Source organism: Protopterus annectens, chromosome 7.part0, assembly GCF_019279795.1.
Source record: "Protopterus annectens isolate FY-2018-M chromosome 7.part0, PAN1.0, whole genome shotgun sequence".
Lineage (NCBI taxonomy): Eukaryota > Metazoa > Chordata > Ceratodontiformes > Protopteridae > Protopterus > Protopterus annectens.
In genome coordinates, this window is record NC_056739.1 from 804,643,566 (window position 1) to 804,671,522 (window position 27,957).

General features: G+C 39.0%; 1 protein-coding gene across 1 annotated transcript; it reads left to right on the forward strand.

Moving 5' to 3' along the window:
* The first annotated feature begins 428 nt into the window (after positions 1–428).
* Positions 429–27,892, forward strand: LOC122805851 (kelch-like protein 10). Its single transcript, XM_044076106.1, has 4 exons — positions 429–839; positions 14,804–15,418; positions 25,983–26,132; positions 27,560–27,892. Exons 1-4 carry the CDS (start codon positions 429–431, stop codon positions 27,890–27,892), a joined length of 1,509 nt encoding a protein of 502 aa, XP_043932041.1.
* Positions 27,893–27,957: the final 65 nt, after the last annotated feature.

The window sequence follows — 27,957 nt, forward strand, 5'->3', positions numbered from 1 at the left end:
TGACATAAGGAGGAAGAATGAAATAAGTGCGTTGTTTAATCATATAAAGAAAGTGGACAGTGAACTTTTTTAAATTTGATGTTTTATATAGAATGAAATAGAATACAAGAGAAGGTGTTATTAAAACCTTAACTGAGGAGGAACAATATAAATGGATTTGAAGATGTAGAACAGATACATATCCAGGGTTAAATGACACTGTCTCACTTAAACCCTTACTAAAATATAAGGGAGTGAATTGCTAATCTTATTGGATTATTTGTTTTCATGTGGCTTTGTGGGAAGTTTTATTTTGCCTTACTTGTTTAGCAGAATAGCAATCATTAATCATATTTCTTGCATTACTCAGGACTCTGTTCAACACTGCCTGGAACACAGAAGAGAAGAGAGTATATATCATTCCTGGTGTTTCTCCAGTCGTAATGAAGATGATTGTAAACTATTCCTATACCAGGATAGTAGATGTCACTGAGGACAATGTGGAGGAACTTCTAATTGCTGCAGATCAGTTCTATGTGTTTGGCATCCTCAGGGCTTGCTGTGACTTTCTTGAGTCCCAGCTCTGCTTAGAAAACTGCCTTGGAATTTGGAAGTTTGCTGACTGCTACTACTGCCCTGAGCTGAAACGCAAGGCCATCATCTTCATTCTTCGCAACTTTAAGGAAATGGTAAAAGTGTCTCAAGAGTTTTTGCAGCTCTCAACTTTTGAATTTGGAGAAATAATTGAAAAGGATGAGTTAAATGTGAAACAAGAGGAGATTGTTTTCAATGCCATTCTGCAATGGATTTCATTTGACTCCCACAACAGAAAGAAATGTCTCTCATTGTTGCTTCCCAAGGTAAATCTTTATAATCACTTATTTAATTGACTCAGCTCCCACTACTCTTTTTTTGACAATGATGACTGACATCAGTAGTAAATGGCCATTAAGTATGGAGCCACTGTGTTCATTGATACATTTAATAGTCCAAAAAAAAATGTTTGCTCTTGTATACAATACTATACAGGAAAAAACAAATGGCGTAACTGTATTTATATTAACAAGAAAATGGCAAATGCTTACTGTTCACACTGTTAATCTAGACTTGGGCAAAGATTTTGATATCATTCCTTATTCTGACATTATAAGTTCACTAACAAATCCAGCCATCAACACCTCTGCACTTCACTGGACTGCTAATTGGCTATCAGATAAAACACATAATCAGAATAAATGACTTCTCCAAAAAGCAAAATACAGCTAGGGGAACCCTCAAGTCTCTATTTTAGGACCTTTAGTTACATAAATTCACAAACAGCTGCAAGCTAGAAATCATCTTAAACTCCACCTTCAAGTAATTAGTACTCCAAGAAAGCCTTGATCAGACTAGTAACTGGTGCTGTAATCATGTCCTCACACTAAATAACCATAGTATTCAACTTTAGTAAAACTTACCGCTCATGCAGAGTACCACATAATGTCTACTGTACTACATTTTGGTGGCCATGTCCTCACGCTAAATAACCATAGTATTCAACTTTAGTAAAACTTACTGCTCATGCAGAGTACCACGTAATGTCTACTGTACTACATTTTGGTGGCCATGTCCTCACGCTAAATAACCATAGTATTCAACTTTAGTAAAACTTACCGCTCATGCAGAGTACCACGTAATGTCTACTGTACTACATTTTGGTGGCCATGTCCTCACGCTAAATAACCATAGTATTCAACTTTAGTAAAACTTACCGCTCATGTAGAGTACCACATAATGTCTACTGTACTACATTTTGGTGGCCATGTCTTCATGCCAAATGACCATAGTATTCAACTTTAGTAAAACTTACTGCTCATGCAGAGTACCACATAATGTCTACTGTACTACATTTTGGTGGCCAATACTTCCCTGCATTATCTTTCTTGCCTCTGGGCTAGGCTGTGGCTGAAAAGGTTCTGGCAAGCAGTTCAGTTAGTTACTAAATCTAATTTAATAAATCCACCTTAGGACTAACACTGTGATATGAGATTTAGTAACTTACACAGGCAGCGAGATGTCAAATGTTTCTTCAGAATTTTAGTGTATTGTGCTATATTTAAATATGTCCTTTACATCATGCTAAAACTGCAGTTTTACATAAAATTCTGTACGTCTTCTGATGATTATATTTATTATATATAGGTTTGTAGGTTGGTACTAGGCTATCGGCCCTAGGGACTATACAAGGCTAGCCATAACAATTCCCTGGCTATTTCTTCCCACAGTATTTACTTCCCTGGACCCCTGTCTAGCAGGGCGACTGATGTGATCCCCGGGGTGAATTTCCTATCTCCCATCCAATCATCAAGGTTCCTTTTGAAAAGGGAAAAAGAGGCACTCTGCTTGACATGTATGGAAAGTCTATTCCAGAGTCTGGGGAGTCTCTGGGTCAGGAAACTATCCCTCCAGCATGTTTTGTTCATTGTGATGACAAGGTATAGATCCCTGGAGTGTGTGTCTCTGAGGGATTGGGATTGGGATTTCTTTAAGTTTAGCATGTTCAACAGCTCTGGGTTTGACATGGCCTTGTATGTTAAGCAGAGATCACCTCTGAGTAGAAGATATGTGACAGAGTATAGGTGGAGTTTTTTTAGATGGTCAGCATAGGGCATCTGCTTTAGGCCTGCGATTCTTTTAGTGAGGTATTTCTGCAGCCTTTCCAATTGTTGCAGATGTCTTGAGAGGTACATACCAAACGGGGCGTTGTATTCTATAATGGGTCTAATGAGAGATGAGTACAATGGGACAATGACCTCCTTTTTTCTGGATGAAAAGCACTTAGTGGTGAGGTTTGCCACATAGAAGGATTTCCTGACTTTTGTGGTGATGTGGTTATCTAAGGTGAGACCACTGTCCACCTGTGTCCCTAAGTCTCTTATCACACTTTTGATATTTAGTGTACTGCCACCTATGTGAAAATTCACGGGTACATGTTTTTTTCCCAAAAGGGATTATTATACATTTCTTATAGGTTCATAGGTAGATACTAGGCTATCTGCCCTAGGGCATTTATAAGCCTAGCCAGAGTGTATTTGGCTTCCGCCTCCCTATTAGATTAGCCTACTGTGCCTCTGTAAAGTAGGTCACAGAAGGTACCCTTTTAAGATTAGTTTACTGTGCCTCTGTCTAGCAGGGACACATAAGAGATCCCAGGGGTGAATTTGGTCTTTTCAGGCTTGTTGGCTGTTGGTGAAGCACCCTCCAAGAGGAAAAAATGATGAGAGAAGAAGGGAGCCACTTTTGAGATTTTAAGTATTTTTTCTCTGTTTATTTGCTAAGTTTTTCTGCATAGCTGCCTAGCTTGAGCATTTGCTGGCTTGTTAAACTTGATTTCTGTATTAGTAGCTGTATTTAGAGCACAACCAAACGCTGTTTGCTGAATTTCCTGTTTGCACTTAATTTTAAATCGTTTTTTTCTTAAAACTTGCATATTTTCTGTCCTTGACCTAGCACTGTTGTGTGCGGTCATTTACTGCACTGTTATAACTTGATATTACTTGTGAACCTCTGCTATCTCTGAAAAAAACAAAAACAAAAAAAATCTTGCTTTTTTCCCACTTTTCTGAGAGTTAAAAAAGTTCAGTTACAGGCTTGCTGTTCCAGAACTATTTGAAAGTTTCTGTGAGGCCATTTTTGCTTGGGCTAAAGGAAAGTCTCTCTGTTGATCAGTGGCAGTGAATAACATTGAGCAGCTTCCCTGCCCCCCGTAGAGGTGGTTACTGACTTGAAACTGTAGTTTTATTGGCCACTAGGGGTCATTTCCAAAACTCCTTCATCTTCCTCTCTTAAAACCTAGGTGCCTCATGGTTTGGGCATCTTTTCAGGCTTGTTGGCTGTTGGTGAAGCACCCTCCAAGAGGAAAAAACGCTGAGAGAAGAAGGGAGCCACTTTTGAGATTTTAAGTATTTTTTCTCTGTTTATTTGCTAAGTTTTTCTGCATAGCTGCCTAGCTTGAGCATTTTCTGGCTTGTTAAACTTGATTTCTGTATTAGTAGCTGTATTTAGAGCACAGCCAAAAGCTGTTTGCTGAATTTCCTGTTTGCACTTAATTTTAAATCGTTATTTTCTTAAAACTTGCATATTTTCTGTCCTTGACCTAGCACTCTTGTGTGGGGTCATTTACTGCACTGTTATAACTTGATATTACTTGTGAACCTCTGCTATCTCTGAAAAAACAAAAACAAAAAAAAAATCTTGTTTTTTCCCACTTTTCTGAGAGTTAAAAAAGTTCAGTTACAGGCTTGCTGTTCCTGAACTGTTTGAAAGTTTCTGTGAGGCCATTTTGCTTGGGCTAAAGGAAAGTCTCTGCTGATCAGTGGCAGTGAATAACATTGAGCAGCTTCCTGCCCCCGTAGAGGTGGTTACTGACTTGAAACTGTAGTTTTATTGGCCACTAGGGTCATTTCCAAAACTCCTTCATCTTCCTCTCTTAAAACCTAGTTGCCTCAGGTGTGGGCGTCTTTTCAGGCTTGTTGGCTGTTGGTGAAGCACCCTCCAAGAGGAAAAAACGCTGAGAGAAGAAGGGAGCCACTTTTGAGATTTTAAGTATTTTTTCTCTGTTTATTTGCTAAGTTTTTCTGCATAGCTGCCTAGCTTGAGCATTTGCTGGCTTGTTAAACTTGATTTCTGTATTAGTAGCTGTATTTAGAGCACAACCAAAAGCTGTTTGCTGAATTTCCTGTTTGCACTTAATTTTAAATCGTTATTTTCTTAAAACTTGCATATTTTCTGTCCTTGACCTAGCACTCTTGTGTGGGGTCATTTACTGCACTGTTATAGCTTGATATTACTTGTGAACCTCTGCTATCTCTGAAAAACAAAAACAAAAAAAAAATCTTGCTTTTTTCCCACTTTTCTGAGAGTTAAAAAAGTTCAGTTACAGGCTTGCTGTTCCTGAACTATTTGAAAGTTTCTGTGAGGCCATTTTTGCTTGGGCTAAAGGAAAGTCTCTCTGCTGATCAGTGGCAGTGAATAACATTGAGCAGCTTACCTGCCCCCGTAGAGGTGGTTACTGACTTGAAACTGTAGTTTTATTGGCCACTAGGGGTCATTTCCAAAACTCCTTCATCTTCCTCTCTTAAAACCTAGTTGCCTCGTGGTTTGGGCATCTTTTCAGGCTTGTTGGCTGTTGGTGAAGCACCCTCCAGGAGGAAAAAATGCTGAGAGAAGAAGGGAGCCACTTTTGAGATTTTAAGTATTTTTTTCTCTGTTTATTTGCTAAGTTTTTCTGCATAGCTGCCTAGCTTGAGCATTTGCTGGCTTGTTAAACTTGATTTCTGTATTAGTAGCTGTATTTAGAGCACAACCAAAAGCTGTTTGCTGAATTTCCTGTTTGCACTTAATTTTAAATCGTTTTTTTCTTAAAACTTGCATATTTTCTGTCCTTGACCTAGCACTCTTGTGTGGGGTCATTTACTGCACTGTTATAACTTGATATTACTTGTGAACCTCTGCTATCTCTGAAAAAACAAAAACAAAAAAAATCTTGCTTTATTCCCACTTTTCTGAGAGTTAAAAAAGTTCAGTTACAGGCTTGCTGTTCCTGAACTATTTGAAAGTTTCTGTGAGGCCATTTTTGCTTGGGCTAAAGGAAAGTCTCTCTGTTGATCAGTGGCAGTGAATAACATTGAGCAGCTTCCCTGCCCCCGTAGAGGTGGTTACTGACTTGAAACTGTAGTTTTATTGTCCGTTTTGGGTCTATTCCTGCTTCATTCCAGCCCCTGCTATCAAGCATGCTTTAATGTGCTTTAGCGCGATTTAGCACGGAGTTGCCACTAGAGCAGCATCGGGCAGCGCCGGTTAAACAAGGTTAAACTCTTTCTGGCTCCAGAAAGTCTGTTCTTCAATTTTTCCCTTAGAACTGCTCTGTTATGAACCTAAACAGTTTACACCGTCACTAAAAAGTGCAGCACTTGTTCCAAATAGCTTTTTCTTCTCAAAAAGCTCAGCACTTGTCTTATAAGCATATCCCTTGTCTTATAAGCATTCTCTTTGCAGGTCAAGCACACCTATATTATACAAATCTCTCACTAGAAAAACCCCCCAGGAGTGCCCACTTCCCTGCTAAGCCCACTACTTTTCTGTCTCATACCAACTCATAAATCTTTCTAGCATGTTGAAGGGTCAGATGCTGGCATCCTCTCCTGCCCAGTTGGTGAATCTGGGAATTCTGAGACAATGTTACAATTGCCTCATGTACACGGACAACCCTCTCCTCCTCCCACGTAACACTAACACTTGCGAGAGATGCAGCTATTTAGCCAAACTGGAGGCTGAGCACTCTCAACTCAGGACTGGCAAGACCAGGCAGGAGGAGAAGGCAACTACACACACCACAATACCAGTCTCACATAACTCAACCACACCACTGAATCAAACACATAAACACACTAAGACATACTTGGAGGCTCTGAGTAAAATTTACCTAAACAGCAGAGGCCTCCAAAGCAGACACCCAAGCAACTGCAAACTCAATACACCACACAAACAACACATAAACAACAAAATCAGTGTGCAAAGCAGTCACTGCCCTTAAGGCCAAATACAACACCAAACATACTTGTCATAGGTGACTCCATAGTCAGACACACTGACGTCCCACTCACCAGGCTGAACAAGGAGAAGGTCACGGTAAGCTGCCTATCAGGCTAAAATCCGCCACATAACACAAGCACTCAGGTCACTCCACGGCAAGTACAAGTATGACACAGTCATTGTCCATGCTGGTGTGAACGACCTGAGACGCACCTCCCTGGACTACATGAAAAGAGACATAGAGGAGCTCTCTGATTATGTAGCCCAGGCAGGTATGACCCTGACCCTGAGCAGTATCCTTCCTTCACCAAGAATGATGCCACAATATAGTGACAAGATGATCAGCTTTAACAATTGGCTTAATTTCTGGTGTCATTCAAAGGGGATCCAGTGCCTGTCTGCCTGGGATGACATGCTTTCGACAAGCCACGCTGCTTCAGAAGGGACGGCTTGCACCTGTCACCCTGGGATTCCGGATATTGGCTAAGGCTCTTGCCACCCCATAGTGCCTTTTTAGGCAAGGCTCAAGTTCTAAACCTACCACCCTTGAAAACAAAAACGTGAAGAAACTAAGGGTAATGCTGCTCAATGCTAGAAGTCTAAATCTCAAAATGCATGCACTCGAGGCCCTTCTCAGTATGGAGAACATCGATGTCTGTGCTGTGACTGAAACCTGGTTCAAGGCTCCTGAGAGCACCCCGCACTATCAGGTTTCATCTCATATCATGCCCGCCCCAAAACTCGGACCACACCACAAAAGGAGGTGTATCCATATTCATCAAGGATACCCACACCTCCAGGTTGGTGGCTACGCATAAGCATCGGAAACCATCCAGGTGCAATTAACCATAGGCAAAACTGCTCTACAATTTGTAGCATGCTACAGGCCACCCTCTCAAACTCAGGAAACCCACACAGCCTTCCTGAAGACACTGGAGGGTATAAATGTATCACCAAACACCATCATATTGGGTGACTTCAACTACCCGAATATAGACTGGGAACATTACTCAAGCCCAAACTTTCTAGCCCAAAGGTTCCTGGAGTTCATAAATTCAAATGCCATGGAACAACTAGTCACTGTCCCCACAAGAGGAGAAAATATACTAGATCTCATCATCACGAACATGGGGACAAAATGCTCCACACCGGAAGTATATCCCTCATTGGTGAGATCAGATCATAAACTAATCTCACTAGAAATCCACATCCCGCCCCCACCCCAAACAAAAAGACCACAGTGAAGAACTTCTCTAAAGCAAACTTCACACTACTCAAGACAGGTGTGGTATCCTTCAAGGCCCCCGAGCCAATGGAAACCACAACCCAAGCTGCAGAAGCCCTTACAAATGCCTTCTATGAACACTTTCAGGACTGCATGGAGCAGGCAATCCCAAATAAAACCAAGACTCTTTCCACCAAGGGCAAACATCCAGTCTGGTGGACCCCAGCCATAAACAAACTTTACAATAAGAGGAGAAAGCTATTACATGATAGAGCAAAATCCCAAAAAGGGAAGGCATATTTGATCAGCACTAGCAAGAAACTATGATCCCTCATAAAATCATCCAAGGCCAACTTTGAGAGAAAAATTGCCATAGATTCAAAAGACAATCATAAGGCCTTCTTCAGCTATGTCAGAAACCTGGGTGGAAACTCCCAGATATGCTCAGAATTAGTCCAAAATGATACAAAAATCACTGAACCCACAGACATTGCCAACATACTGGCAGACAGGTTCAGCGCAAACTTCACCCCCCCTCTCGCCCCCAAAAGGAGATATAACTATCCCAACTGAGAGTAGCCTCCCAGACATCTCAAATGCGCAGGTGAAAGCTGCTCTCTCTAAAGCTAAAAACACAGCATCAATGGGACCATATGGGGTCCCCGGCTGTGTGCTACATGAACTCAATGAAGAACTAAACCCGCACATAAGGCAGCTGTTTAATCTTAGCCTCACCACAGGATATGTGCCCAAGGAGTGGCGACGGCAACTGTGGTCCCACTCCACAAAGGCGGTGCCTCTACGGACCCTGGTAATTACCGCCCCATAAGCTTAACAAGCCTGGTCTGCAAAGCTATGGAGAGGATCATAATGGAACTCATAAACAAGGACATAGGGGACTTGCAGACCTTGGACCCAACCCAGTTTGGCTTTGTCAAGGGCAGATCTTGCCTTTTGAACTTGGTCGACTTCTTGAAACAGTCACCAAGGCCATTGATGAGGGAAAGGCAGTCCATACAGCCTACCTTGACCTTGCAAAGCTTTCGACACAATACCCCACTCGGTATTATAGAGAAACTTACCAGCTTAAATGTAAACCCATATGTCACAAGATGGGTTGCAAACTGGCTAAAGGACAGAACCCACAGGGTTAGAGTTGCTGGAGCCATGTCAGACTCCAAGCCGGTTACAAGTGGAGTCCCACAGGGCTCAGTCCTTGGCCCCTATTGTTCGGCATCTACTTCTCAGAAGTACAGGCAAACATAGGAGGACTATGGCTGACAAAGTTTGCGGATGGCTGCAAACTGGGTGCCATAGTGGATAGTACATCGGACACAGACATCCTTCAGAGGGGTCTCACGGAAACTGATAGCTGGTGCCAGAGCCATGGCCTGAAGTTAAATGCAAAAAAAGTGTATAGTCATACCCTTCGGGAAAAACAAGGTAACCCCAAGCTACCATATAGGTGGCAACCCACTAAGCACAGAAGAGGTTATCAGGGACCTGGGGACCCAGGTTGACAGTGGCCTCTCGTTTGATGCTCACGTTGCTAAAGTGGTTGAAAGACCTTCTACATTGCCCACCTGATCATGAAGGGATTCACATCCAGATCAAGTGAGGTCATTGTTCCCCTGTACTCTTCACTTATCAGACCAATGATCGAGTACAATGCCCCATTCGGGATGTATCTCACCCGACACCTGCAGCAATTGGAGAGACCCCAAAAGTTCCTCACCAAAAGGATAAAGGGACTCCAAAACCTGCCATATGCTGCCAGACTGAAGAAACTCCAACTCTATTCAGTTGCATACCATCTGCTCAGAGGTGACCTGTGCCTGACATACAAGGCCATGACCAACCCGGAATTAATGGACATGCTCCACCTCAAAAAATCCAAATCCACCAAAACCACTAGAGCAAGAGACTTAAACCTTAGCACGGATATAAATAGGACGTGCTGGAGGGATAGATTTATCACCCAGAGATTCCCCATGCTGTGGAATAAAATCCCGGTCCATGTGAGGCAGAGCACCTAGCTGGCTCTGTTCAAGAGAAATCTTGACCGGTGGATGGGAGATCGTAGGTTTACCCCGGGAATCATCTCTGTGTCACTACTGGACAGATGCACAACAAACTAATGGGCACAGTATTTCTAACATAAGGGGCGGCGTAAGCCACATAACTTTGAGCTAGGCCTATAAATGCCCTAGGGCAGTTAGCCTAGTATAAACCTATGAACCTATTTGCGATTTCCCATCCACGCGTCCAGATTTCGCTTGAAGAGGGTCAGTGAGGGGCTATGTCTAACATGAATTGGAATTCTATTCCAGAGTGAGAGGAGCCTCTGGGAAATGAATCTGTCCCTCCAGCATGTCCTATTTATTTTTGTGCTGAGGTTTAGGTCCCTGGAGCGTGTAGCTCTAAGGGACTTGGATTTTTTGAGGTGGAGCATGTCCATTAATTCTGGGTTTGACATGGCTTTGTACATCAGGCATAGATCGCCTCTGAGTAGGCGGTAAGCAACTGAGTAGAGCTGGAGTTTCTTTAGTCGAGCTGCATAGGACATCTGTTTGTAGCCCATGATCCTCTTGGTGAGGTACTTTTGGGGTCTCTCCAGTTGCTGCAGGTGTCGGGTAAGGTACATCCCAAAAGGGGCATTGTATTCAATTATGGGCCTGATGAGTGACGAGTAGAGGGGCACAATGACCTCTCTTGATGTAGATGAAAACCCTTTCATGATAAGGTGGGCTATATAGAAGGTCTTTATAACCACTTTGGCAATGTGATTATGAAAGGAGAGATTACTATCTACGTTGGTCCCCAAATCTCTAATTACTTTTTCCGTACTTAATGGATTACCACCTATGTGGTAATTTGTGGGCACCTTGTTTTTCCCAAAGGGGATGACTATGCACTTTTTAGCATTTAGCTTGAGGCCGTGGCTCTGGCACCAAGCATCCATCTCTGTGAAACCCTTTTAGAGGATGCTTGTGTCAGCTGGAGATTCGATTATGGCCCCCAGTTTGCAGTCATCTGTGAACTTTGTCAGCCATAATCCCTCCGTGTTAGCCTGAACCTCAGAGAAATATATACCGAACAAGAGGGGTCCCAGAACTGAGCCCTGTGGGATGCCACTTGTAACTGGTTTGGATTCGGACATGGCACCTGTGATTCTGACCATGTGGGTTCTATCTCTGAGCCAGTTTGCAACCCATCTTGTGATATAGGGGTTGATATTTAAGCTGGTAAGCTTATTTATGATGCCCGAGTGGGGTATTGTGTCGAAGGATTTTGCGAGGTCCAGGTAGGCTGTGTGGACTACCCTGCCCTCATCTATGGCTTTGGTAAGTGTTTCAAAGAAATCAACTAGGTTTAAGAGGCATTGAGCTTGAACCCATGGCTCTGGCACCAAGCATCTGTTTCTGTAAGGCCCTTTTGTAGAATATCCACATCATTTGGGGATTCAGTAATGGCTCCCAGTTTGCAGTCATCTGTGAACTTTGTTAGCCAGAGTCCCTTAGTGTTGACCTGTACTTCAGAGAAGTAGATGCCAAACAAGAGCGGTCCCAGGACTGAACCGTGAGGTACTCCACTTGTCACTTGTCTGGAGCTTGATTTGAAGTCGGCTACCTTTACAGTCTGGGTTCTATCAGTAAGCCAGTTGGCAACCCATTGAGTGAGGTAGTGATTAATGCCCAGCTTAGTAAGTTTATCTATGATTCCAGAGTGGGGGATGGTGTCGAAAGCCTTGGCGAGGTCCAGATAGGTTGTGTGAACCACGTTACCCTTGTCACGGCTCTGGAGACTGATTCAAAGAAGTCAATCAGGTTCAGGAGATAAGATTGGCCCTTCACAGACCCAAACTGCATGGGTACCAGTGTTTGAAGGTTGCCAATGTCTTTGTTTATAAGTTCCATGATAATACGTTCCATGGCCTTGCAGATCAGGCTCGTCAGACTGATGGGGCGGTAGTTCCAGGGATCCAAGGTGGATCCCCCCTTGTGGAGTGGGGTAACTGTAGCTGTGTGCCACTCAGTGGACATGAAGCCTGAGGTGAGGCTATGATTAAACATGACACTTAGGTGAGATGCCAGTTAATTTTGTAGTTCATGTAGTACACAGCCTGGGATGTCATCTGGTCCCATGGATACTGTATTCTTAGCTTTGGAGAGTGCATTTTTTACCTGTGTGGCCATTATTACCAGAATTTGGCAATCTTTCGGTATTGAGATGGGCCCTTTAGGGGGTGAGAGGGGGGTGAAGTTTGCACTGAATCGATCTGCCAGTATATTGGCAATATCCTTGAGATCAGTATATTTAATGCCATTCTGTTGTAGCTCAGAGCAGATCTGAGCATTGCCATTTAGATTCTTGACATAGCTACAGAATGCCTTGTGGTTGCCTTTGGAATCTTTGGCAATTTTATTTTCATAACTAGCTTTGGAGGATTTTATGAGGGATCTCAGCTTCTTACTGAGGCTGGTAAGGGAGCTTTTTGCATCCTGGGAATTTCCTCTTTTCTGCAACAGTTTCTTCCTTTTGTTGTAAAGTTTGTTTATTGCAAGGGACCACCGAATTGGCTTCCTTTTTTTTTTTTTAGGAGAGTGTCTTGGTTCTATTGGGGATGGCATGATTCATGCATGAGTGGATGTGCTCGTACAGTGCCTTAGTGTAGGATTCAGCAGTTGAACTTTCAGTTCCTGTTTGCATGGGTGTCATGAAGTTTGTCACTTCTGACTTTGGTAGCATGAAGTTGGCTTTGGAGAGTTTTTTACAGAGGTTTCCTTACTGGGGGGTGGGGGTGGGATGTGGATGTCAAGGGTGATTAGCTTATGGTCAGACCTGACCAATGAGGGGGTGACCATAGGTGTGGAGCATCGATTTCCCATGTTGGTAATGACCAGGTCTAGGATATTGGAGCCCCTGGTGGGACTATGGATTAGTTGATCCAGAGCGTTGGAATTTATGAATTCCAAGAACCATTGGGCAAAGGGGTTGGTACTCAAGTAGTTTTCCCAGTTAATGGCAGGGTAGTTGAAATCACGCAGTATTAGGGTGTTTGGTTGTATCTTAATATTTTCCAGTATGTTTACATTTATTTGAACAAACATTATGCTTGGGTTGAAGCTGAAAAGGGTCCACGGGCCATCCCACCCACCTGAATATGAAATAATAAATTAAAAAATATATATCCTTAATATAGTAATAAAATCTTTGTACCTCTCTCATTGCACCTGTTGTGGGTTCTCATCCAGATCTTAATTTGGCCTAACTCACCTCATTGTGCCCTGTTCATAGAACACAATATTCCATTTGGCATGTATACCTCTAAATAATTCTCTTATTAAGAAAGACCTTAGCATTTTATAACCAAAACAACCAGGCTTTAAAGAATATTCTATATCTGGAGAGATTGAAAACCCTGTCCCAGTTTTCTGTGGCCTACAGACTCCTGAGAAGTTATCTATTACACGACCTATAAGCTATACCTACTCCTGCTCTGATCTCATTTTCCTCAAAAAGAAAAACATCTTAATTAACTCCTATTATAAAGACCCAGTTCTAAGGCAAAATAAGTCCTGATTCAGCAACAAATTCATCACCAAGCACTTCATTTGCATATGGGACAAGATTCTGCTACATAACAGCCAATGTAAAATCCTATCGAGATTCAAACTTCAATAAAATAAATGGGTGATGTCACATGACGTCATTCCTGGAGACACTGGCTATAAGCCTCTAATTACGCTACGCTTACCATTATCACATCTCCGTCCTCCCTATTCCTTTTCTGATTTTCTTTTCTTCCCTTTTCTAGAACTTCAACCCATTTCCCTTGAATCTGACATTATCCAAACTGAAAATATTTTATTTATATATCCCAAATTATCTCTACCTCCTAATATCATCTTCTGAACTATTAGCTCATCTTCAACAATTTGGCTTTTATGACGTTGGTGAACCTACAATAGCTGACATGCAACTGATATGGTATAAGCCTATGAACCTATGAACATCTATTTTCTCTTGGTTTATTACATAATGAGTGGCATACATGTGCAGGAGTTAGTATTGGTACCTCAAAGAACTTCTCTTGTTTGATTCTTAGCTGAAGTACTTTCTTTGTGATGCATATCCTTCCTGTGTCTGGGTGGGTTTTCACCAGATGTTCTTGTTTCCTCCCACATCCATAAGACATGTTGGAAGAGAAATAAGACATGTTGCAAGAGAGACTAGTGATCCTTCAAATGACGTGTAGGGTTTTACGTATGTTTGTATGTTAGTGAGTGTATGTGTGGGCATGCATGCCTTACATTTTGCAATAGACTGGCATCCTTTCCAGAATTAGTTTCTCTGCCTTGCACCAGCTGAATGCCAGCATAAGTTTCAGCTCCCAGTGACCCTGGAATGAAAAAAAATGCATAATCAAATAAGGCATTGATGAAAGGTTTAATAACTGCATACAAGAATACATGGCTAAAAAAAGATATTTTGCTATTAAATGAAAGGACTTTCTTCAGAAAGATACCACTATAGGTACTTTTACTGGGCTCTGCGTATGAGTTCTGTACAGGCTAAAGGAATCACTGTAAATATATAATAATTCCAGAACTTCAAACAATTAGTAATTTTTGGGAGTATATTAAGGCACATGACTCTTTTTTAAACAAGCACTTTTAATTTGAAGGCTATGAAAAGGGACTAGTAAACTCTTCATAACAGTCCGTATTAAACGCACCTCACCAGTGCATGTCCATTTGCTGAAGTATGGAGTAAGGATGGCAACAAAACAATGATTTATTATGAGTCTGACCACCAGAACACAGTGACAGGAATGATAAATACTTCATTTAGTGATGCAGATGTTGCTATTTTATATGTATGCAGTGATAGAATTCAAGGCAGGTTTAATTAATGTTCAAGTCCAAGTAAATCAGCTAATTATCTGCCAAAGAAGCAGCATATCTTCAAGAATAAAAACATTTTATGAAAAGTTATTAACTATTTATCTCTTTATCATTTCAGGTAAGATTGTCAAGAATGAATCCTAACTATTTCATAGACAATGTCAAAAATAATGACTATGTGAAAGACGATGTTGGGTGCAGGCCTGTTATTGTAGATGCACTCAAATTCCTATACGATTTCAACATGAGTGGACCTTCTGATCAAGATTTCAGTAACCCACTAACTAGGCCCAGATTTCCAGAGGGAGTCCTCTTTGTCACTGGTGGATATTATGATTTTACTGGAATGAATGCCATTGAAACATATAATGCTCGTGCAGACAGATGGGTGAATAGCATAAGGGAAGAAGGCCCTCTTGCATTCCATAGTGCTGTGTACCTAAAGGGCTATGTGTATATCATAGGTGGATTTAATGGTGTGGAAAATTTGAAGAGTGTGAAATGTTTTGACCCTGTAAAAAAGACATGGCAACAAGTTGCCTCCATGCATTCAAGGCGCAGACAAGCTAGTGTGACTGTACTGAGTGACTTCATTTATATCATGGGGGGATTTGACAGCTACAACTATGTTCAAACAGCAGAACGGTATGACCCCAAGACTAACCAGTGGACTTTGATTCCTCCAATGAAGGAACAGAGATGTGCTGCAGCTGCCACGACTCTACAAGGAAAGGTAAACTATAGTATATTGAGCTAATAGCTATTCATTTCCATTTGGTTCCATTCTTATCAAGTTTATAAACACCCATGTCTGCAGAACACTCACATGTTTTAAAGTCTTTAGTGCAGCACTTATATCGAGTTTTATTTACTAAGCAACACTGACTTCAAATCTCTTCTGTGAGAGAAGTAGATGAGTTTGCAAGAAGGTATTACCACAGGAAATAATTCAGAAGCCAAGAACATCATGTCTAACATGAACCTGTGATACTACAAAGTCACTGTTTTTTTAATGGGTAAAACCAGTAAGAAAGCTGTTTTTTTTTCAGGAGTAATCCAAATGTTTTCATCATGTTACATGTCTTGCTCAGTCATACAATGTCCAAGCAAATGTACAAAATACAGTAGTCTCTCTCTTGGCAGGTCTGCTAGCAATGCCCGTGACAAACAGTAATGTACCAGCACAGAGCAACAACACTATTAGAATAATAAAGCATGAATCACAATGCATATACCAAGGAGTAGTAAGGAAGGTTGCATTGTTATTTCTTAGAAAGGCTGACTGAACCATAGTTCATGCCCATCTTTCAAGATTCATGAGTGTTCCGCTTCTGTGGGACCACCTTCCAGTTCATATAAAGCAAAATACTGCTCTATTCAAATGGATAGATAGCCACAAAGTCATGCCCCATTTAGCACCCCTATCCTATCCTTATGAATAGGAGGTACATAAAAATGGTGCAAATTATCTTTTTACAGCCTATCTCTAGGTTATATGAATACAAAATATGAGGGATAAAAAATACCATAGTAATGTAAGGATAGGCTTTTAAGATTCTTACAGGTTAATAGCCTAGTAATTTTAGAAAATATCACCACGAAAGAGAACACAGGTCAAAAACTGTTTTTGACCTGTGTTTTGCACTAAATTTTTTTTTCCTGGCCGTGGTGATTTTTTCTTGCTGCAGTGGTATTTCGTTTTGGGTTAGCCTAGTAAGTACCTATGAAACTATGATGTTGGGGAAAATGTTTTTTTTCCGGTTTGAAATATTTGGGGTACATATTCTTATTTCATCACAAAAGGACCATAGTCTAATTGTATCAAATCACCATTAGATTTGCAGTTAGGTATTTCCTTTACTTATCAAAGATTACAAAGAGCATGGAAGTGTTTTCAACTATCTTACATTATAGTGGTCTAGATATTTTTCAATGTTACTAAGTCATAGAAGAATCATGTGATTTGAACTTTATTTTATTTATTTTATTTATTTATTTATTTTATTTTATTTTACATTTGTTGACCGGGCTAGTCCAACTGGATATATGTCCATTTTCAGTAGAGGCCCGAGGAGAAAAGCTCCATATGTTGTACAAGTTCACAAAGAGGCATGGAAATATTACATGAGACACAAAGCAATTTAAACATATGATTTAAAAAGATAAAATAAGGTACTAGAATTTAAAATTTTTTTTTTTTTATATATAGTGAGCATTAGTCTGGATTATTGCAGGAGTAGAGTGAGCATTAGTCTGGATTAGTGCAGGAGCAAAGCCAGTGTTTATTGAGATGAGTCTTTAGTTGATTTTTAAAAATTTGGAAAGAGGTTAAAGAAGTGATATGAGAGGGTAGATTATTCCATGTTTTTCCAACAGAGTTGGAGAATAAACAGTCACCTGCATGATTGTGAGATTTACTAATGTTAATCAGGAGTTTGTTGGCAGAGCGAAGTTGTTTCAGGTTTTTGTGTGGGAAAATAAGGCTAGAGAGTATTGGTGTATTGGTTGGCTGATATAGAATCTTATGAGCTATTAAGATTTGTTGCAGAACAAGTTGGTTAGGAAGTTCAAGCCAGCCTAGTTCTTTTAGGTTCTGGCAGTGATGAGTTCGAAAAGGAGATCCTACAGCAAATCGAGCTATGTTATGATAGGATGTTTCAAGTTTCTTCATGTTGTTTTTGGAAAGATTAGTATAAATGGGACAAGCATAGAGAAGAGTAGAAATTAGGTGAGACCTAGCAATGATGGGTCTTGCTGTAGGTGTTAGGAAAGGTTTTATTCTGTAAAGGGATCCTATTTTTTTATTTACTAATTTTATGGTGTTGTTGATGTGAGAATCAAAGTTGAGGTTATTATCAATGGTTATTCCTAATAGTTTTGTGGTTAAGTCAGGGGAAACAGAGGATGTAAGAGTAAAGTGTGGTGTAGTCAATTTACGAGTAGGTGAAAAAAGTAACAGTTTGGTTTTCTTGGGGTTAAGGAGTAGACAGCGTCAGAGAACCATTGTTCTACAGTGTTAAAAGCTTTTTGAGTAAGTGACTGGAGTTCTGTTAGAGAGTTAGCAGTACAGATTATAGTAGAATCATCTGCGTATTGAATACAGGTAGCATGAGGAATAGCAGCTTGAAGGTCATTGATAAAAATAGAAAATAGTAACGGGCCTAGGATTGAGCCTTGGGGTGCCTATGGAGATAGGTAGAAGATTTGAAAGTGAGTTTTCCAAAGTACTGCCTGCTTACGATTTTCTAGGTAAGATTCAAACCAGGATAAGGCTAGCTGGTCAAGACCAAAATATTTGAGAATATGTAGTAAAGTTTGTGATTCACCATATCAAACGCTTTGGATAGATCGATGAAGACTGAGGATGATAAGTAGTTGTTGTTACGGTTAGTGTTAATGGAGTCAGTGAAGGAGAGTAAAGCTGTAGTGGTACTGTGTGAGGGTCTGAAACCATGCTGACAGTTAGAGAGTAGGTTGTTGTTAAGAAGGTGATTTAGTATTTGTTTGTGAATACATTTTTCCATAATTTTGCAAGTGGTGAGAGTAGAGCTATTGGTCGAAAATTGGAAAACTCATTACAGCTGCCTCCTTTATGTAGTGGGATGATATGAGATATCTTCCAGAGAGGGGAAGATTCCTTCCCTTATAGATCTGTTAATTAGGATGGAAATAGGGTAGCTTAAGGCTTTGGCACCTACCTGCAGGAATTCTGCAGGCAGTTCTACATAAAGTTAGACACCATGATATATGACAGCTACATCATTAAAAAAAAAAAAAAAAAAAAAAAAAAAAAAAAAAAATTGATAGACCAAAGAAGACGACAGAGTGGACTATTGAGGATAATAAAGGCAGATTTAGACCTCATATGCGATAATATCTATCATACAGACATAAACATCATATGTGATTGGATCTAAATTAATGATGTAGCTGTCATATATCATGGTGTCTAACTTTATGTAGAGCTGTTATGTGATGATATAAATCTCATGTGACAGTATTAAACACTGATGTAGCTCTCAAATGTCTTAGTATCTAACTTGACACAGATCTTATACGTCATGATACAAATTTTATATGTGACATTATCTAACAAGAGTGTAGAGCTCATCTGTTTTAGTAGCTAACATAATACTGTAAACCTCATATGTGATAGTATCTAAAAGAATGATGTTGTTCTCATGTGCAATAATAGTTACCTTAATGATTGAGACATCATATGTGATGATGTAGTAGGCCTCGTATGTGATAGCATCTAGCTTAATGTTGTAAACCTAATGTGTGATTATACCCAAGTTAATGATACAGCTGTTGTATGTGATGATTTAGATCTCTTATGTGATGCTATAGAAAATCTCATGTGTGATTGTATCTATGTAACTTAAAGATGTAGATCTCTTATTTGATAATATCAGACTTAATGGTGTAGATTTCATATGTGATAATATCAGACTTAGATCTCATAATGTGATATCAGACTTAATGTGATAGTGTCTAACTTAATGATGTAGACCAATGTGATAATGTCAAACTTAATGATGTAAACCTATGTGTTAGTATCAGACTTGATGCAAACCTCATATGCAAGAATAAAAGACTTAATGATGTAGCTCTCATACGTGATAATCTCAGGCTTAATAATGTAGACCTTATATGTCCAAATGGAGGGATAACAGGTCAGAATGGAGAGGTGAAAGGTTGGCAAGCAAAGGAGAGTAGTAGTGCTGAAGCTGAATTCATCCTCAAGTCTCGGTGAGTACCTTCATGAGGTAGACACTGTTTTCACAAAATCTCACCAAGGTGACACTGATATATAGACTGTACTTATATAGCATATATTATGGACATAAGTAGGTCAAAAATTAAAAGAGATAGCTGGATGCACAAGGCCTAGGATAACAAAGTGCCCAAGCCTGTTATGTGCACTGGTGCCAGGACTGCAAAAATTGACAGTGTAGAATACTCAAAATATGGAAACATTCCTACAATGAGCCAGGCCAGGCCCAGGGAGAGGATGGCCCCCCTGTTGTAGAAGGAAATAGCAATCCACAAAAATCGCAAAAATTGATAGACCAAAGAAGACAACAGAGTGGACTATTGATGATAATAAAGAAATTATGTATTGTTACTATTATGCAAAAAGCCCAGAATTTCCAAACACAAGGTATACAAAGTGATTAAGAGAGAAATTAGAGGAAGGAAAAATGCTTCCACAAGAAAAACTGTCAGAAGCAAATGAAAAATTGTGTTCATTAATACAACAGATTTGTGAAAAACAGTATATAGATCAAGAAACTTTGGTCTGTTTGGAAAAAGAAGCATCTGAGGAAGTGCGAAAATATAAACAAAGCCTAGAGATATTTGAAAAGTATAAAAAAGAATTATGGACAAGGGAAATAAAAAGAGATTTGATATGGTGCAATATTTATGCAAAGGAGAGAACAAATCAATCAATATAAATAAGGCAGCCCCAAAGATGTTTGAGGAGAAATACAGTCAAAGGCATACGGATATGGAAAATTTTGCAATAAAGTAAATAATATCACCAAGTTGGAATGCAGAAAAGAAGATTAGTAAAGTAGAAGTTAAAAAAAATAGAAGTTGAAGTTATGGAGTGCCTGTGAAGTGAAGAATATGGTGTAGAAGGTCTAACACAGGTTACATCACAGCATGATGGAGTGAGTCCCCAAAGTAAGGAGAAACAGGAAGATCAGGAGACATCTGAAGAAGAAATATGGACATGGGAAAGAAAAAGAGATTTAATATGGTGTAATATTTATGCAAAGGAGAAAGCAAAACTAACCAATATAAAAAGAGCAGCACCAAAGATGTCTGAAGAGAAATGCAGGCAAAGTTAATCTGGAAATGGAAAACTTTACAATACAAAGAATAAGAAGACAAAGAGGAAAAGTAGAAAAGGAGATTAATAATGGAGAGGTTAAAGAAATAGAAACTGAGATTATGGATTACCTGGAAAATGAAGGATTCAGTGTAGAAAATTGAATGCCAAAATCACCACAACAGGAAAGAGCAAAGGATATCTAAATTAAGGGGAAACCAGTGGAACAGGAAGCAATTGGTCAGCTGCCATAACAAGATATTTTGGAGCCTTCCACAGGAAACCAGTATAAATGTTCACTTGAAGCTAGACAGCAAGGAAAGGAAAAGGAAACTGTGGAAACTCTGATGCAGTCAATGTTGAGGAGTGATAGGCCAGTGAGTTCCCATATGACAGAGCAATGGATGGCACAGGATGAAATTGAAGAGAAGGTGCCACAGGAAGGTGCTATAGAATTTTCTATAGAATGCCCAAGAGAAATGGAAAACCAGGGATGTACCCTCAGTTTGTAAGAAAATGAGTTAAGAGAAGAGTTGCTTGATTTAATAGACATGGGCAGATACATTAAGATAAATGAGAGAAATAAACTGCAGAAGGTCAATAAAACCCAAAAGGTCAGAAGTCTGATAAAACAAATGAATGCAGTAATTAGGACTGTCCATAGAGATCCATACAATATAACAGAAGTTGTGTTGTTGTATCTTTCGGCTTTTCCCAGTTAGGGGTCGCCACAGTGGAACTCCGGTCCGCTAATAATTGGCAGTAGATTTTTACGTGCCGAGTTACCAGCCCTGATGCATAACCTTCAACGAAGGTACGCCGATTCACGCATGTCTCCACACAGAAGACGCTCTATCTGAGAATCGAACAGGACAACGTCTTACTGTGAGGCAACAATGCTACTGCAGCACCACCAAGTAAACAGAATATATTACTGTGCTGCTAAATTAATAACTGATAAAATTCTACCACAAGAACACAGGGTAGCGAGGGAAAGGAAGGGGAGAAATCGAATACCATCATGGAAGTATCGAATAGAGAAAACTATAAAGCAATTAAGACAAGAAGTGTTACTGTTAGAAGACTATAGAAGAGGGAATAGATCACCAAAATACTAAAAAAGATAGATGTAATAAAAGCAGTGCTCAGTATTAGAACAGCCCAGGCTCTATCATCCACTATCGCAAATAACAAACTACAAATTTCAGCACAGGCGGAAGTACTTAGAAGATACTCAGATAAATATAAAGAAAAAGTACAAAATAAGCAACTTATTGGTGACCCAAAAAAGTTTTATAGAGAACTGGGAAACAAAGTAAAAGGAATTAAAAGACCACAAAAAAAAGAGGAAATAGATACATTTTGGAGAAGCATCTATGAAGATCCTGTGGAACATAACAAAGATGCTAAATGGACAGAAGAAGTTAAAGACTAAGAAGTTTAAAGGTGCAGGATATGAAATAGGATGAAGTAACAGCCAGACAGCTTGAAACAAAGTTAAGAAAAGCCTTTAATTGGAAAACCCCAGGTCCAGATGCAGTACCTAACTTTTGGTTAAAAGTATTAACATCTTTGCACGAAGATTTAGCCATGATAAGAACTATTTATATGAGCACCCTGAATAGACACCAACCTAGCTAACAACAGGCAAAACAATGCTCCTACTTAAGACTGAACCTGCAAGTTGCCCTAAAAATTATAGACTAATAAGTTGCCTTCCGATAACGTATAAACTATACACAGGAATTGATGCTGACAGAGTTTATAGTTATTTAGAAGAAAACCCAATTATGGCAATAGAACAAAAGAACAATAAAAGAAAGTCATATGGAACAAAGGGTCATTTGTTGTTAAATAAAGTCATACTGGAGAACTGTAAAAAGGCGAAGAATCTAAGTTTGGCATGGATTGGCTACAAAAAAGCATTTGATAGTATCCTACATTCATGGATAAAAGAGTGCTTGAAAATGTATATGATACACCCTACACTGATCGACTACATTACACTGACCAAGAAACAGTGGCAGACCACTTTGCAATTAAGCCATGATAAAGGACAGATTATTATCCCAGGGATAAAAATTCAAAGGAGCATATTCCAGGGTGACTGTCCTTAATCCATTAAGCTGTTTACTTAGCAGCTTAGGCCATGGCTACAATTTGGCTCCTAGAAATCAACAATTTGTAAAGACTTCTCATTTTTTCTTTGTCAATGATTTAAAACTGTATAGTTTATCCAATGAGGCTCTGAAAGGACCACTGCAGGTTTTCAAAACTTTTTCAGATGATATAAGAATGTCATTTAGTCTTGATAAGTGTGCAAAAGCAACTTTTAAAGCAGGAAAACTGCAGCACCAGGAAAACATCAGTTTGGGACAAGAATGTGATATAAAAGAACCTGAGCAAGAGGGATTGTATAAATATTTGGGAACTGATGGATCAACAATAAAACATGAACATTTGCGAATAAAACTTAGTAAGGAATACTTTAGATGACTTTAATTCTGAAAACAGAGTTGACATCTAGGAACAAAATCCAAGCTATAAACCAATTTGCTCTTCCTGTCCTAACTTACAGTTTTGGAGTGACTGACTGGCCCCAAAACATGTTCGATAGATTAGATGGTTACCAAATGATTTATAAAAATCAGTGTCTACCAAGATTGTATATTCCCCATTTGAAGTAGGGATGGGCTTCCTTGGAATTGATTACATGTATAGATCTGCAATCGTGGAACTCCACACATATCTACTGACCTCACAAGACCCAAATGTAGTGAAAGTTTTGAAACATAGGGAGAAGAAATCTAAGATGACTTCTCTGCTTAATTTAGCAGAAGTATATCGGCCTCAAGCAGGAATGGAAATCAAACCAGAACTAGATAAAAATCAGGCAGCAACTGAATGTGCCAAAAAACAAAAGAAAGAATATAAGGTGAAGGACCAGATGAGAATGCAAGAAATGTGGAAAAAGCATAAATATAGTTGCTAGTATAGAAAACTTCTGGAAGAACCTCATGTTGATCAGGAATGAACACAGGAATGGTTAAGGAGAGATGAATTCAAACCAAGAGATGAAAGGTTAATATTGGCAGTCCAAGATGGTGGGCTACGTACACACTTGTTTACAAAGTCCATTAAACATGTGGGAGAAACAGACAAATGTAGGTTTTGTAAAACCAAATTGGAAACAGTTGCACACCTTGTTGCTAGTTGTGATATACTAATGGCAGAAGGACTGTATACCGAAAGGCATAATAATGTGGCAAGATTGTTGTACTGGGGATTGTGCAAACATTATGGTATTGAAGTGGCTGAAAAACACTGGAAACATGAGCCACAAAGCATCATAGAAAATGATGAAGTTTATATCACATGGGATCAGTCATTACAAACAGTTCAAAAGATAGTTGCTAGAAAAACAGATATAGTGGCCCAAGAAAAGAAGACAAAAGTAGCATTGATCATTGAAATCCCCACACCCAGTGACTACAGTGTCTTGCGTGCAGAGAGACACAAAATCATAAAATATCAGGATCTGCAGGCAGGAATGACAGCAATGTGGAAGGAAGATACACAGACAGTTCCAATAGTAGTAGGAGCAGCGGGTCTTATAAAAAAGAATCTACAATCATGTTTAGATATGCTACCAATCCATGTAACCCCATATGAATTGCAGAAGGAGTCATTACTGGGCACATTGCGGGTGCTGCAAAGAGCACTTTTGGCTGACATCAAAGAGTGAAACAATACTAATTTCATGAACTTTAATCATACTTTGACTTAGGAATGGGGTCCATTCCTGTCATGGTATTAGAAACCCAAAAGACTTGGAGAAATTAAAAAAGTGATAATATCAAACTTTGTAATGTAGACCTCATATGTGATAGTGTCTACCTTAAAGATCTAGACCTCATAATGTGATAATATCAAACTTAATAATGTAAATTTATGTGATAATATCATACTTAATGATGTAGACCTCATATGTGAGAATATCAGACAGAAAGAAATGAAATTTCTTACCTTTCTTAAATAATGTCATTATATAACCGCACTGTAGTGTTCCTCAGCATTCTTCCTTGTTTACTGATGTATTGTGCATGCGTATGGGACTAACGTTCCCACTCTTGCATAGTATGTCAGTATAGTACAAGAGAAGCAACAGAAAAGAGAGAATTTCCATTGCTGTTTTTTAATATTTTTTTAACTGCTTAGATTTTGCAAGGGACAGTGCCGAAACTCAAGGAAAATCAGGTACATTTGTGATTCTTTAGTTTTAAACAAATTACTGGATTTTTCTTATATCTTGCTCTGTCCCTCAGCATATACCAATAGAAAGTCTAGCCACTCAATGGTGCTTCAGCGGCTGGATTTTTTTCTATTGGTATATGCTCGATTTACTGGTTGAGCTATCCAATCAGTCTGCTCATTTTTGAATAGTAATGAGTAGTCATTGTACAATAGTTTCTATATCCCAGTGAAATCATTCCATCCGCCACCTGCTGCCTACCAATGTTTAAATAAATCTCTGAAAATTCTACTTGCCTGGTAATAAAGTATCAAAATACATATTTTCTTTATATTTTAGTGCAAATGGAGAACTTAGAACAGTATATTTAGCACTGTCTTTATTAAAAGTTACAGAGCACAGAAGCACATGCCGCAGAAGATGTAAATAGTAAAGATGGTATGGCTTTCTCAAAACAAATATTTTAATCTGAGCATAATTTCAGCATGTGAAAACAAACATTATTAATATTATATTTTAAGGTGTTTGTGTCCTGCAGCTTGGCTTATGATTTCATTTATTTGCTCACTGTGTGTAATTTTCAGCAGACCACTTAATGCATATCAAGAATTATCTCTAAAAAAAAAGAAAAACAGACATGCATAGTAGCCCTTAACAGTTAAGATTAAATTAATATAAATAAACATACAATAACTGATGAAAAGATTAAATAAGTCTAAAAATAATTGTTCAAAATTACCAACATTCAAGTCTTGACTTTAGTAATTATGATTACATAAATCTAAAAGTAAAAGAAGTGGTTAGCACCAAAAATAGTAAAGGTTCACTCACAGCAAAGTCACAAATTCACGTATTTAACAGAAATTTTAGATAATATGCAGAACAAGCTTTTTGATAAGGAAATCTGATGTTTGCTCAGTCAAAAGCTACACAACCGTATCTCTTTTGTTTAGCTACTGTAATATTCATTACAGTGGAAAGAATATAGCAATTTTATGTGATTATGATGTCAGATGTTTAGACTGTTTGCATATGAAAATATATAATCAGTTACCTTCTCTGTAATAAATATACATGTCAGTTGTTAAAATTAGATAAAGGCTATAATCACCATCTAACTGTGCATAGTTTTATCTGCATTAATTACAGTTAACATCTGTTGATAAAAAGCCTAATTAGATTTCTGATACATTTTTGTTACTTCAGATATACATCTGTGGTGGAGCCAACAGGAAGGGAAACTTATCTACAGCTGAAACATACAATCCGGAAACCAATCAGTGGACCTTTATTGCACCGATGAGGATAAGAAGAGATGCTTTAGGAGTAGCTGCTTATGGAGAACATATTTATGCAGTAAGAAAATATGGCAAGCAAAATACTTGGCTTATTTTTCATTATTCTGTTTTCTGCTGGCATATATATATTATTAAATCCAATGTGTCTAGGTCATCAATAACAGAATCAGTTTACGGGTAGTGGCATGGATGTTCTTGTTTACTGTTACAATTATATATTTTTAGCATCGAGTTTTAGTAGGTGTTCCATGCACCATGACTCTGTAGGATTTATTCCTCTTGGAGGATATAGGTGTTATTGGTTCTATATTATAAGATTGATGGTTGAAAACGTCGAACACCATATGGTCGATGTCTTCAAACATCGAACTTATAAAAACAACAAAAAAAAAAAAAGAAAAGAAAAAGTGCTCTAACGGGTTTAAGCAGGGGGCAACCACCACGCGGGGGGCTGGCCCCCCCCTGCTACTTTGGCTCCACCAAAGGGGAATGTTTCTGAACTCAGCATTATATTACTGATGAATGTGAATAGAGGTCTCAATACAAGAGTTTAGGTGGAAGTGAAAGTAAGAGAAGTACGACCATTTAGCTATGAGATCCTCATGTATACAGATACCTGTCCAAACAGTACAACTTAGTATAAACATGTATATATAGATACCTACCCAAAGAGTAAAATCCAGTATTTGCATGTATACACAGATATATATCCAAAAACACAACCAAGTATATACATGGATAGACACACACACACACACACACACACACACACACACACACACACACACACACACACACACACACACACACACACACACACACACACACACACACACATACACACACAGATATGTACCCAAAGAGCACATCTAAATATATACATGTATAGACAGACACATACCTAGGGTACACCCTAATATGTATATATACATTTGCAGATACATGCCCAAAGAGTATATCTCAGCATTTACATACATACACAGTTAAATACCCAAAGAATACAACCCGATATATACATGAGTACATACCAATGGAGTACAAACCAGTATATATATATATATATATATATATATATATATATATATATATATACAGACAGATACTCAAAGAGTGGAATACAGTTTATACATTCATGCATAGATATCAACCCAGAGAGTATAACCCACTATATACATCTGTACACAGATGGATAGCCAAATAGTGCACCCTGGTAGGTGCATGTATACATAGATACCTACCCAAAGAGTACAACCTAGTATATACATATGTACATATAAACAACCAGATGGCCAGCCAAAGAATACAGTCCAGTATACACATAATTACATAGATACATACTCAAGGAGTACAATCCAGTATATTCATAAGTACAGAGATGCATACCAAAGGAATAGAACCTATATGTGAGCATAGTTGGTATTGACTTTATCTGTTGATATGGACACCAATTGCTTAATTAACTGCCTTCCTCTTTCTACATTACAGGTGGGTGGTTTTGATGGAGACAAGCATGTTAACAGTGCAGAGATGTATAATCCCCTTACCAACATTTGGACCACCATCAGCAACATGAGCAGCCCTCGCAGCCACTTTGGAATTGCTGTTGTAGACGACCTACTCTTTGTTGTTGGTGGCCTTAATAGCAATACTATCTCTATGTCCAGTGCTGAATGTTATGACGAGAACACCGGCGAGTGGCATTCAATCCACAACATGGGTATAGGCCGTGATTCCTTTGGCTGTTGTGTTGTATCAGGTTTGCCGAACTTTAGGGACTATGCAGTACCAAGGGACAATGATGTTGGATTTTCTCTCTGAGGAAGTGAAGATTTCAGTATTCACTAACCTATTACATATCTGAGCATTAGAACCTAAGTTCATTA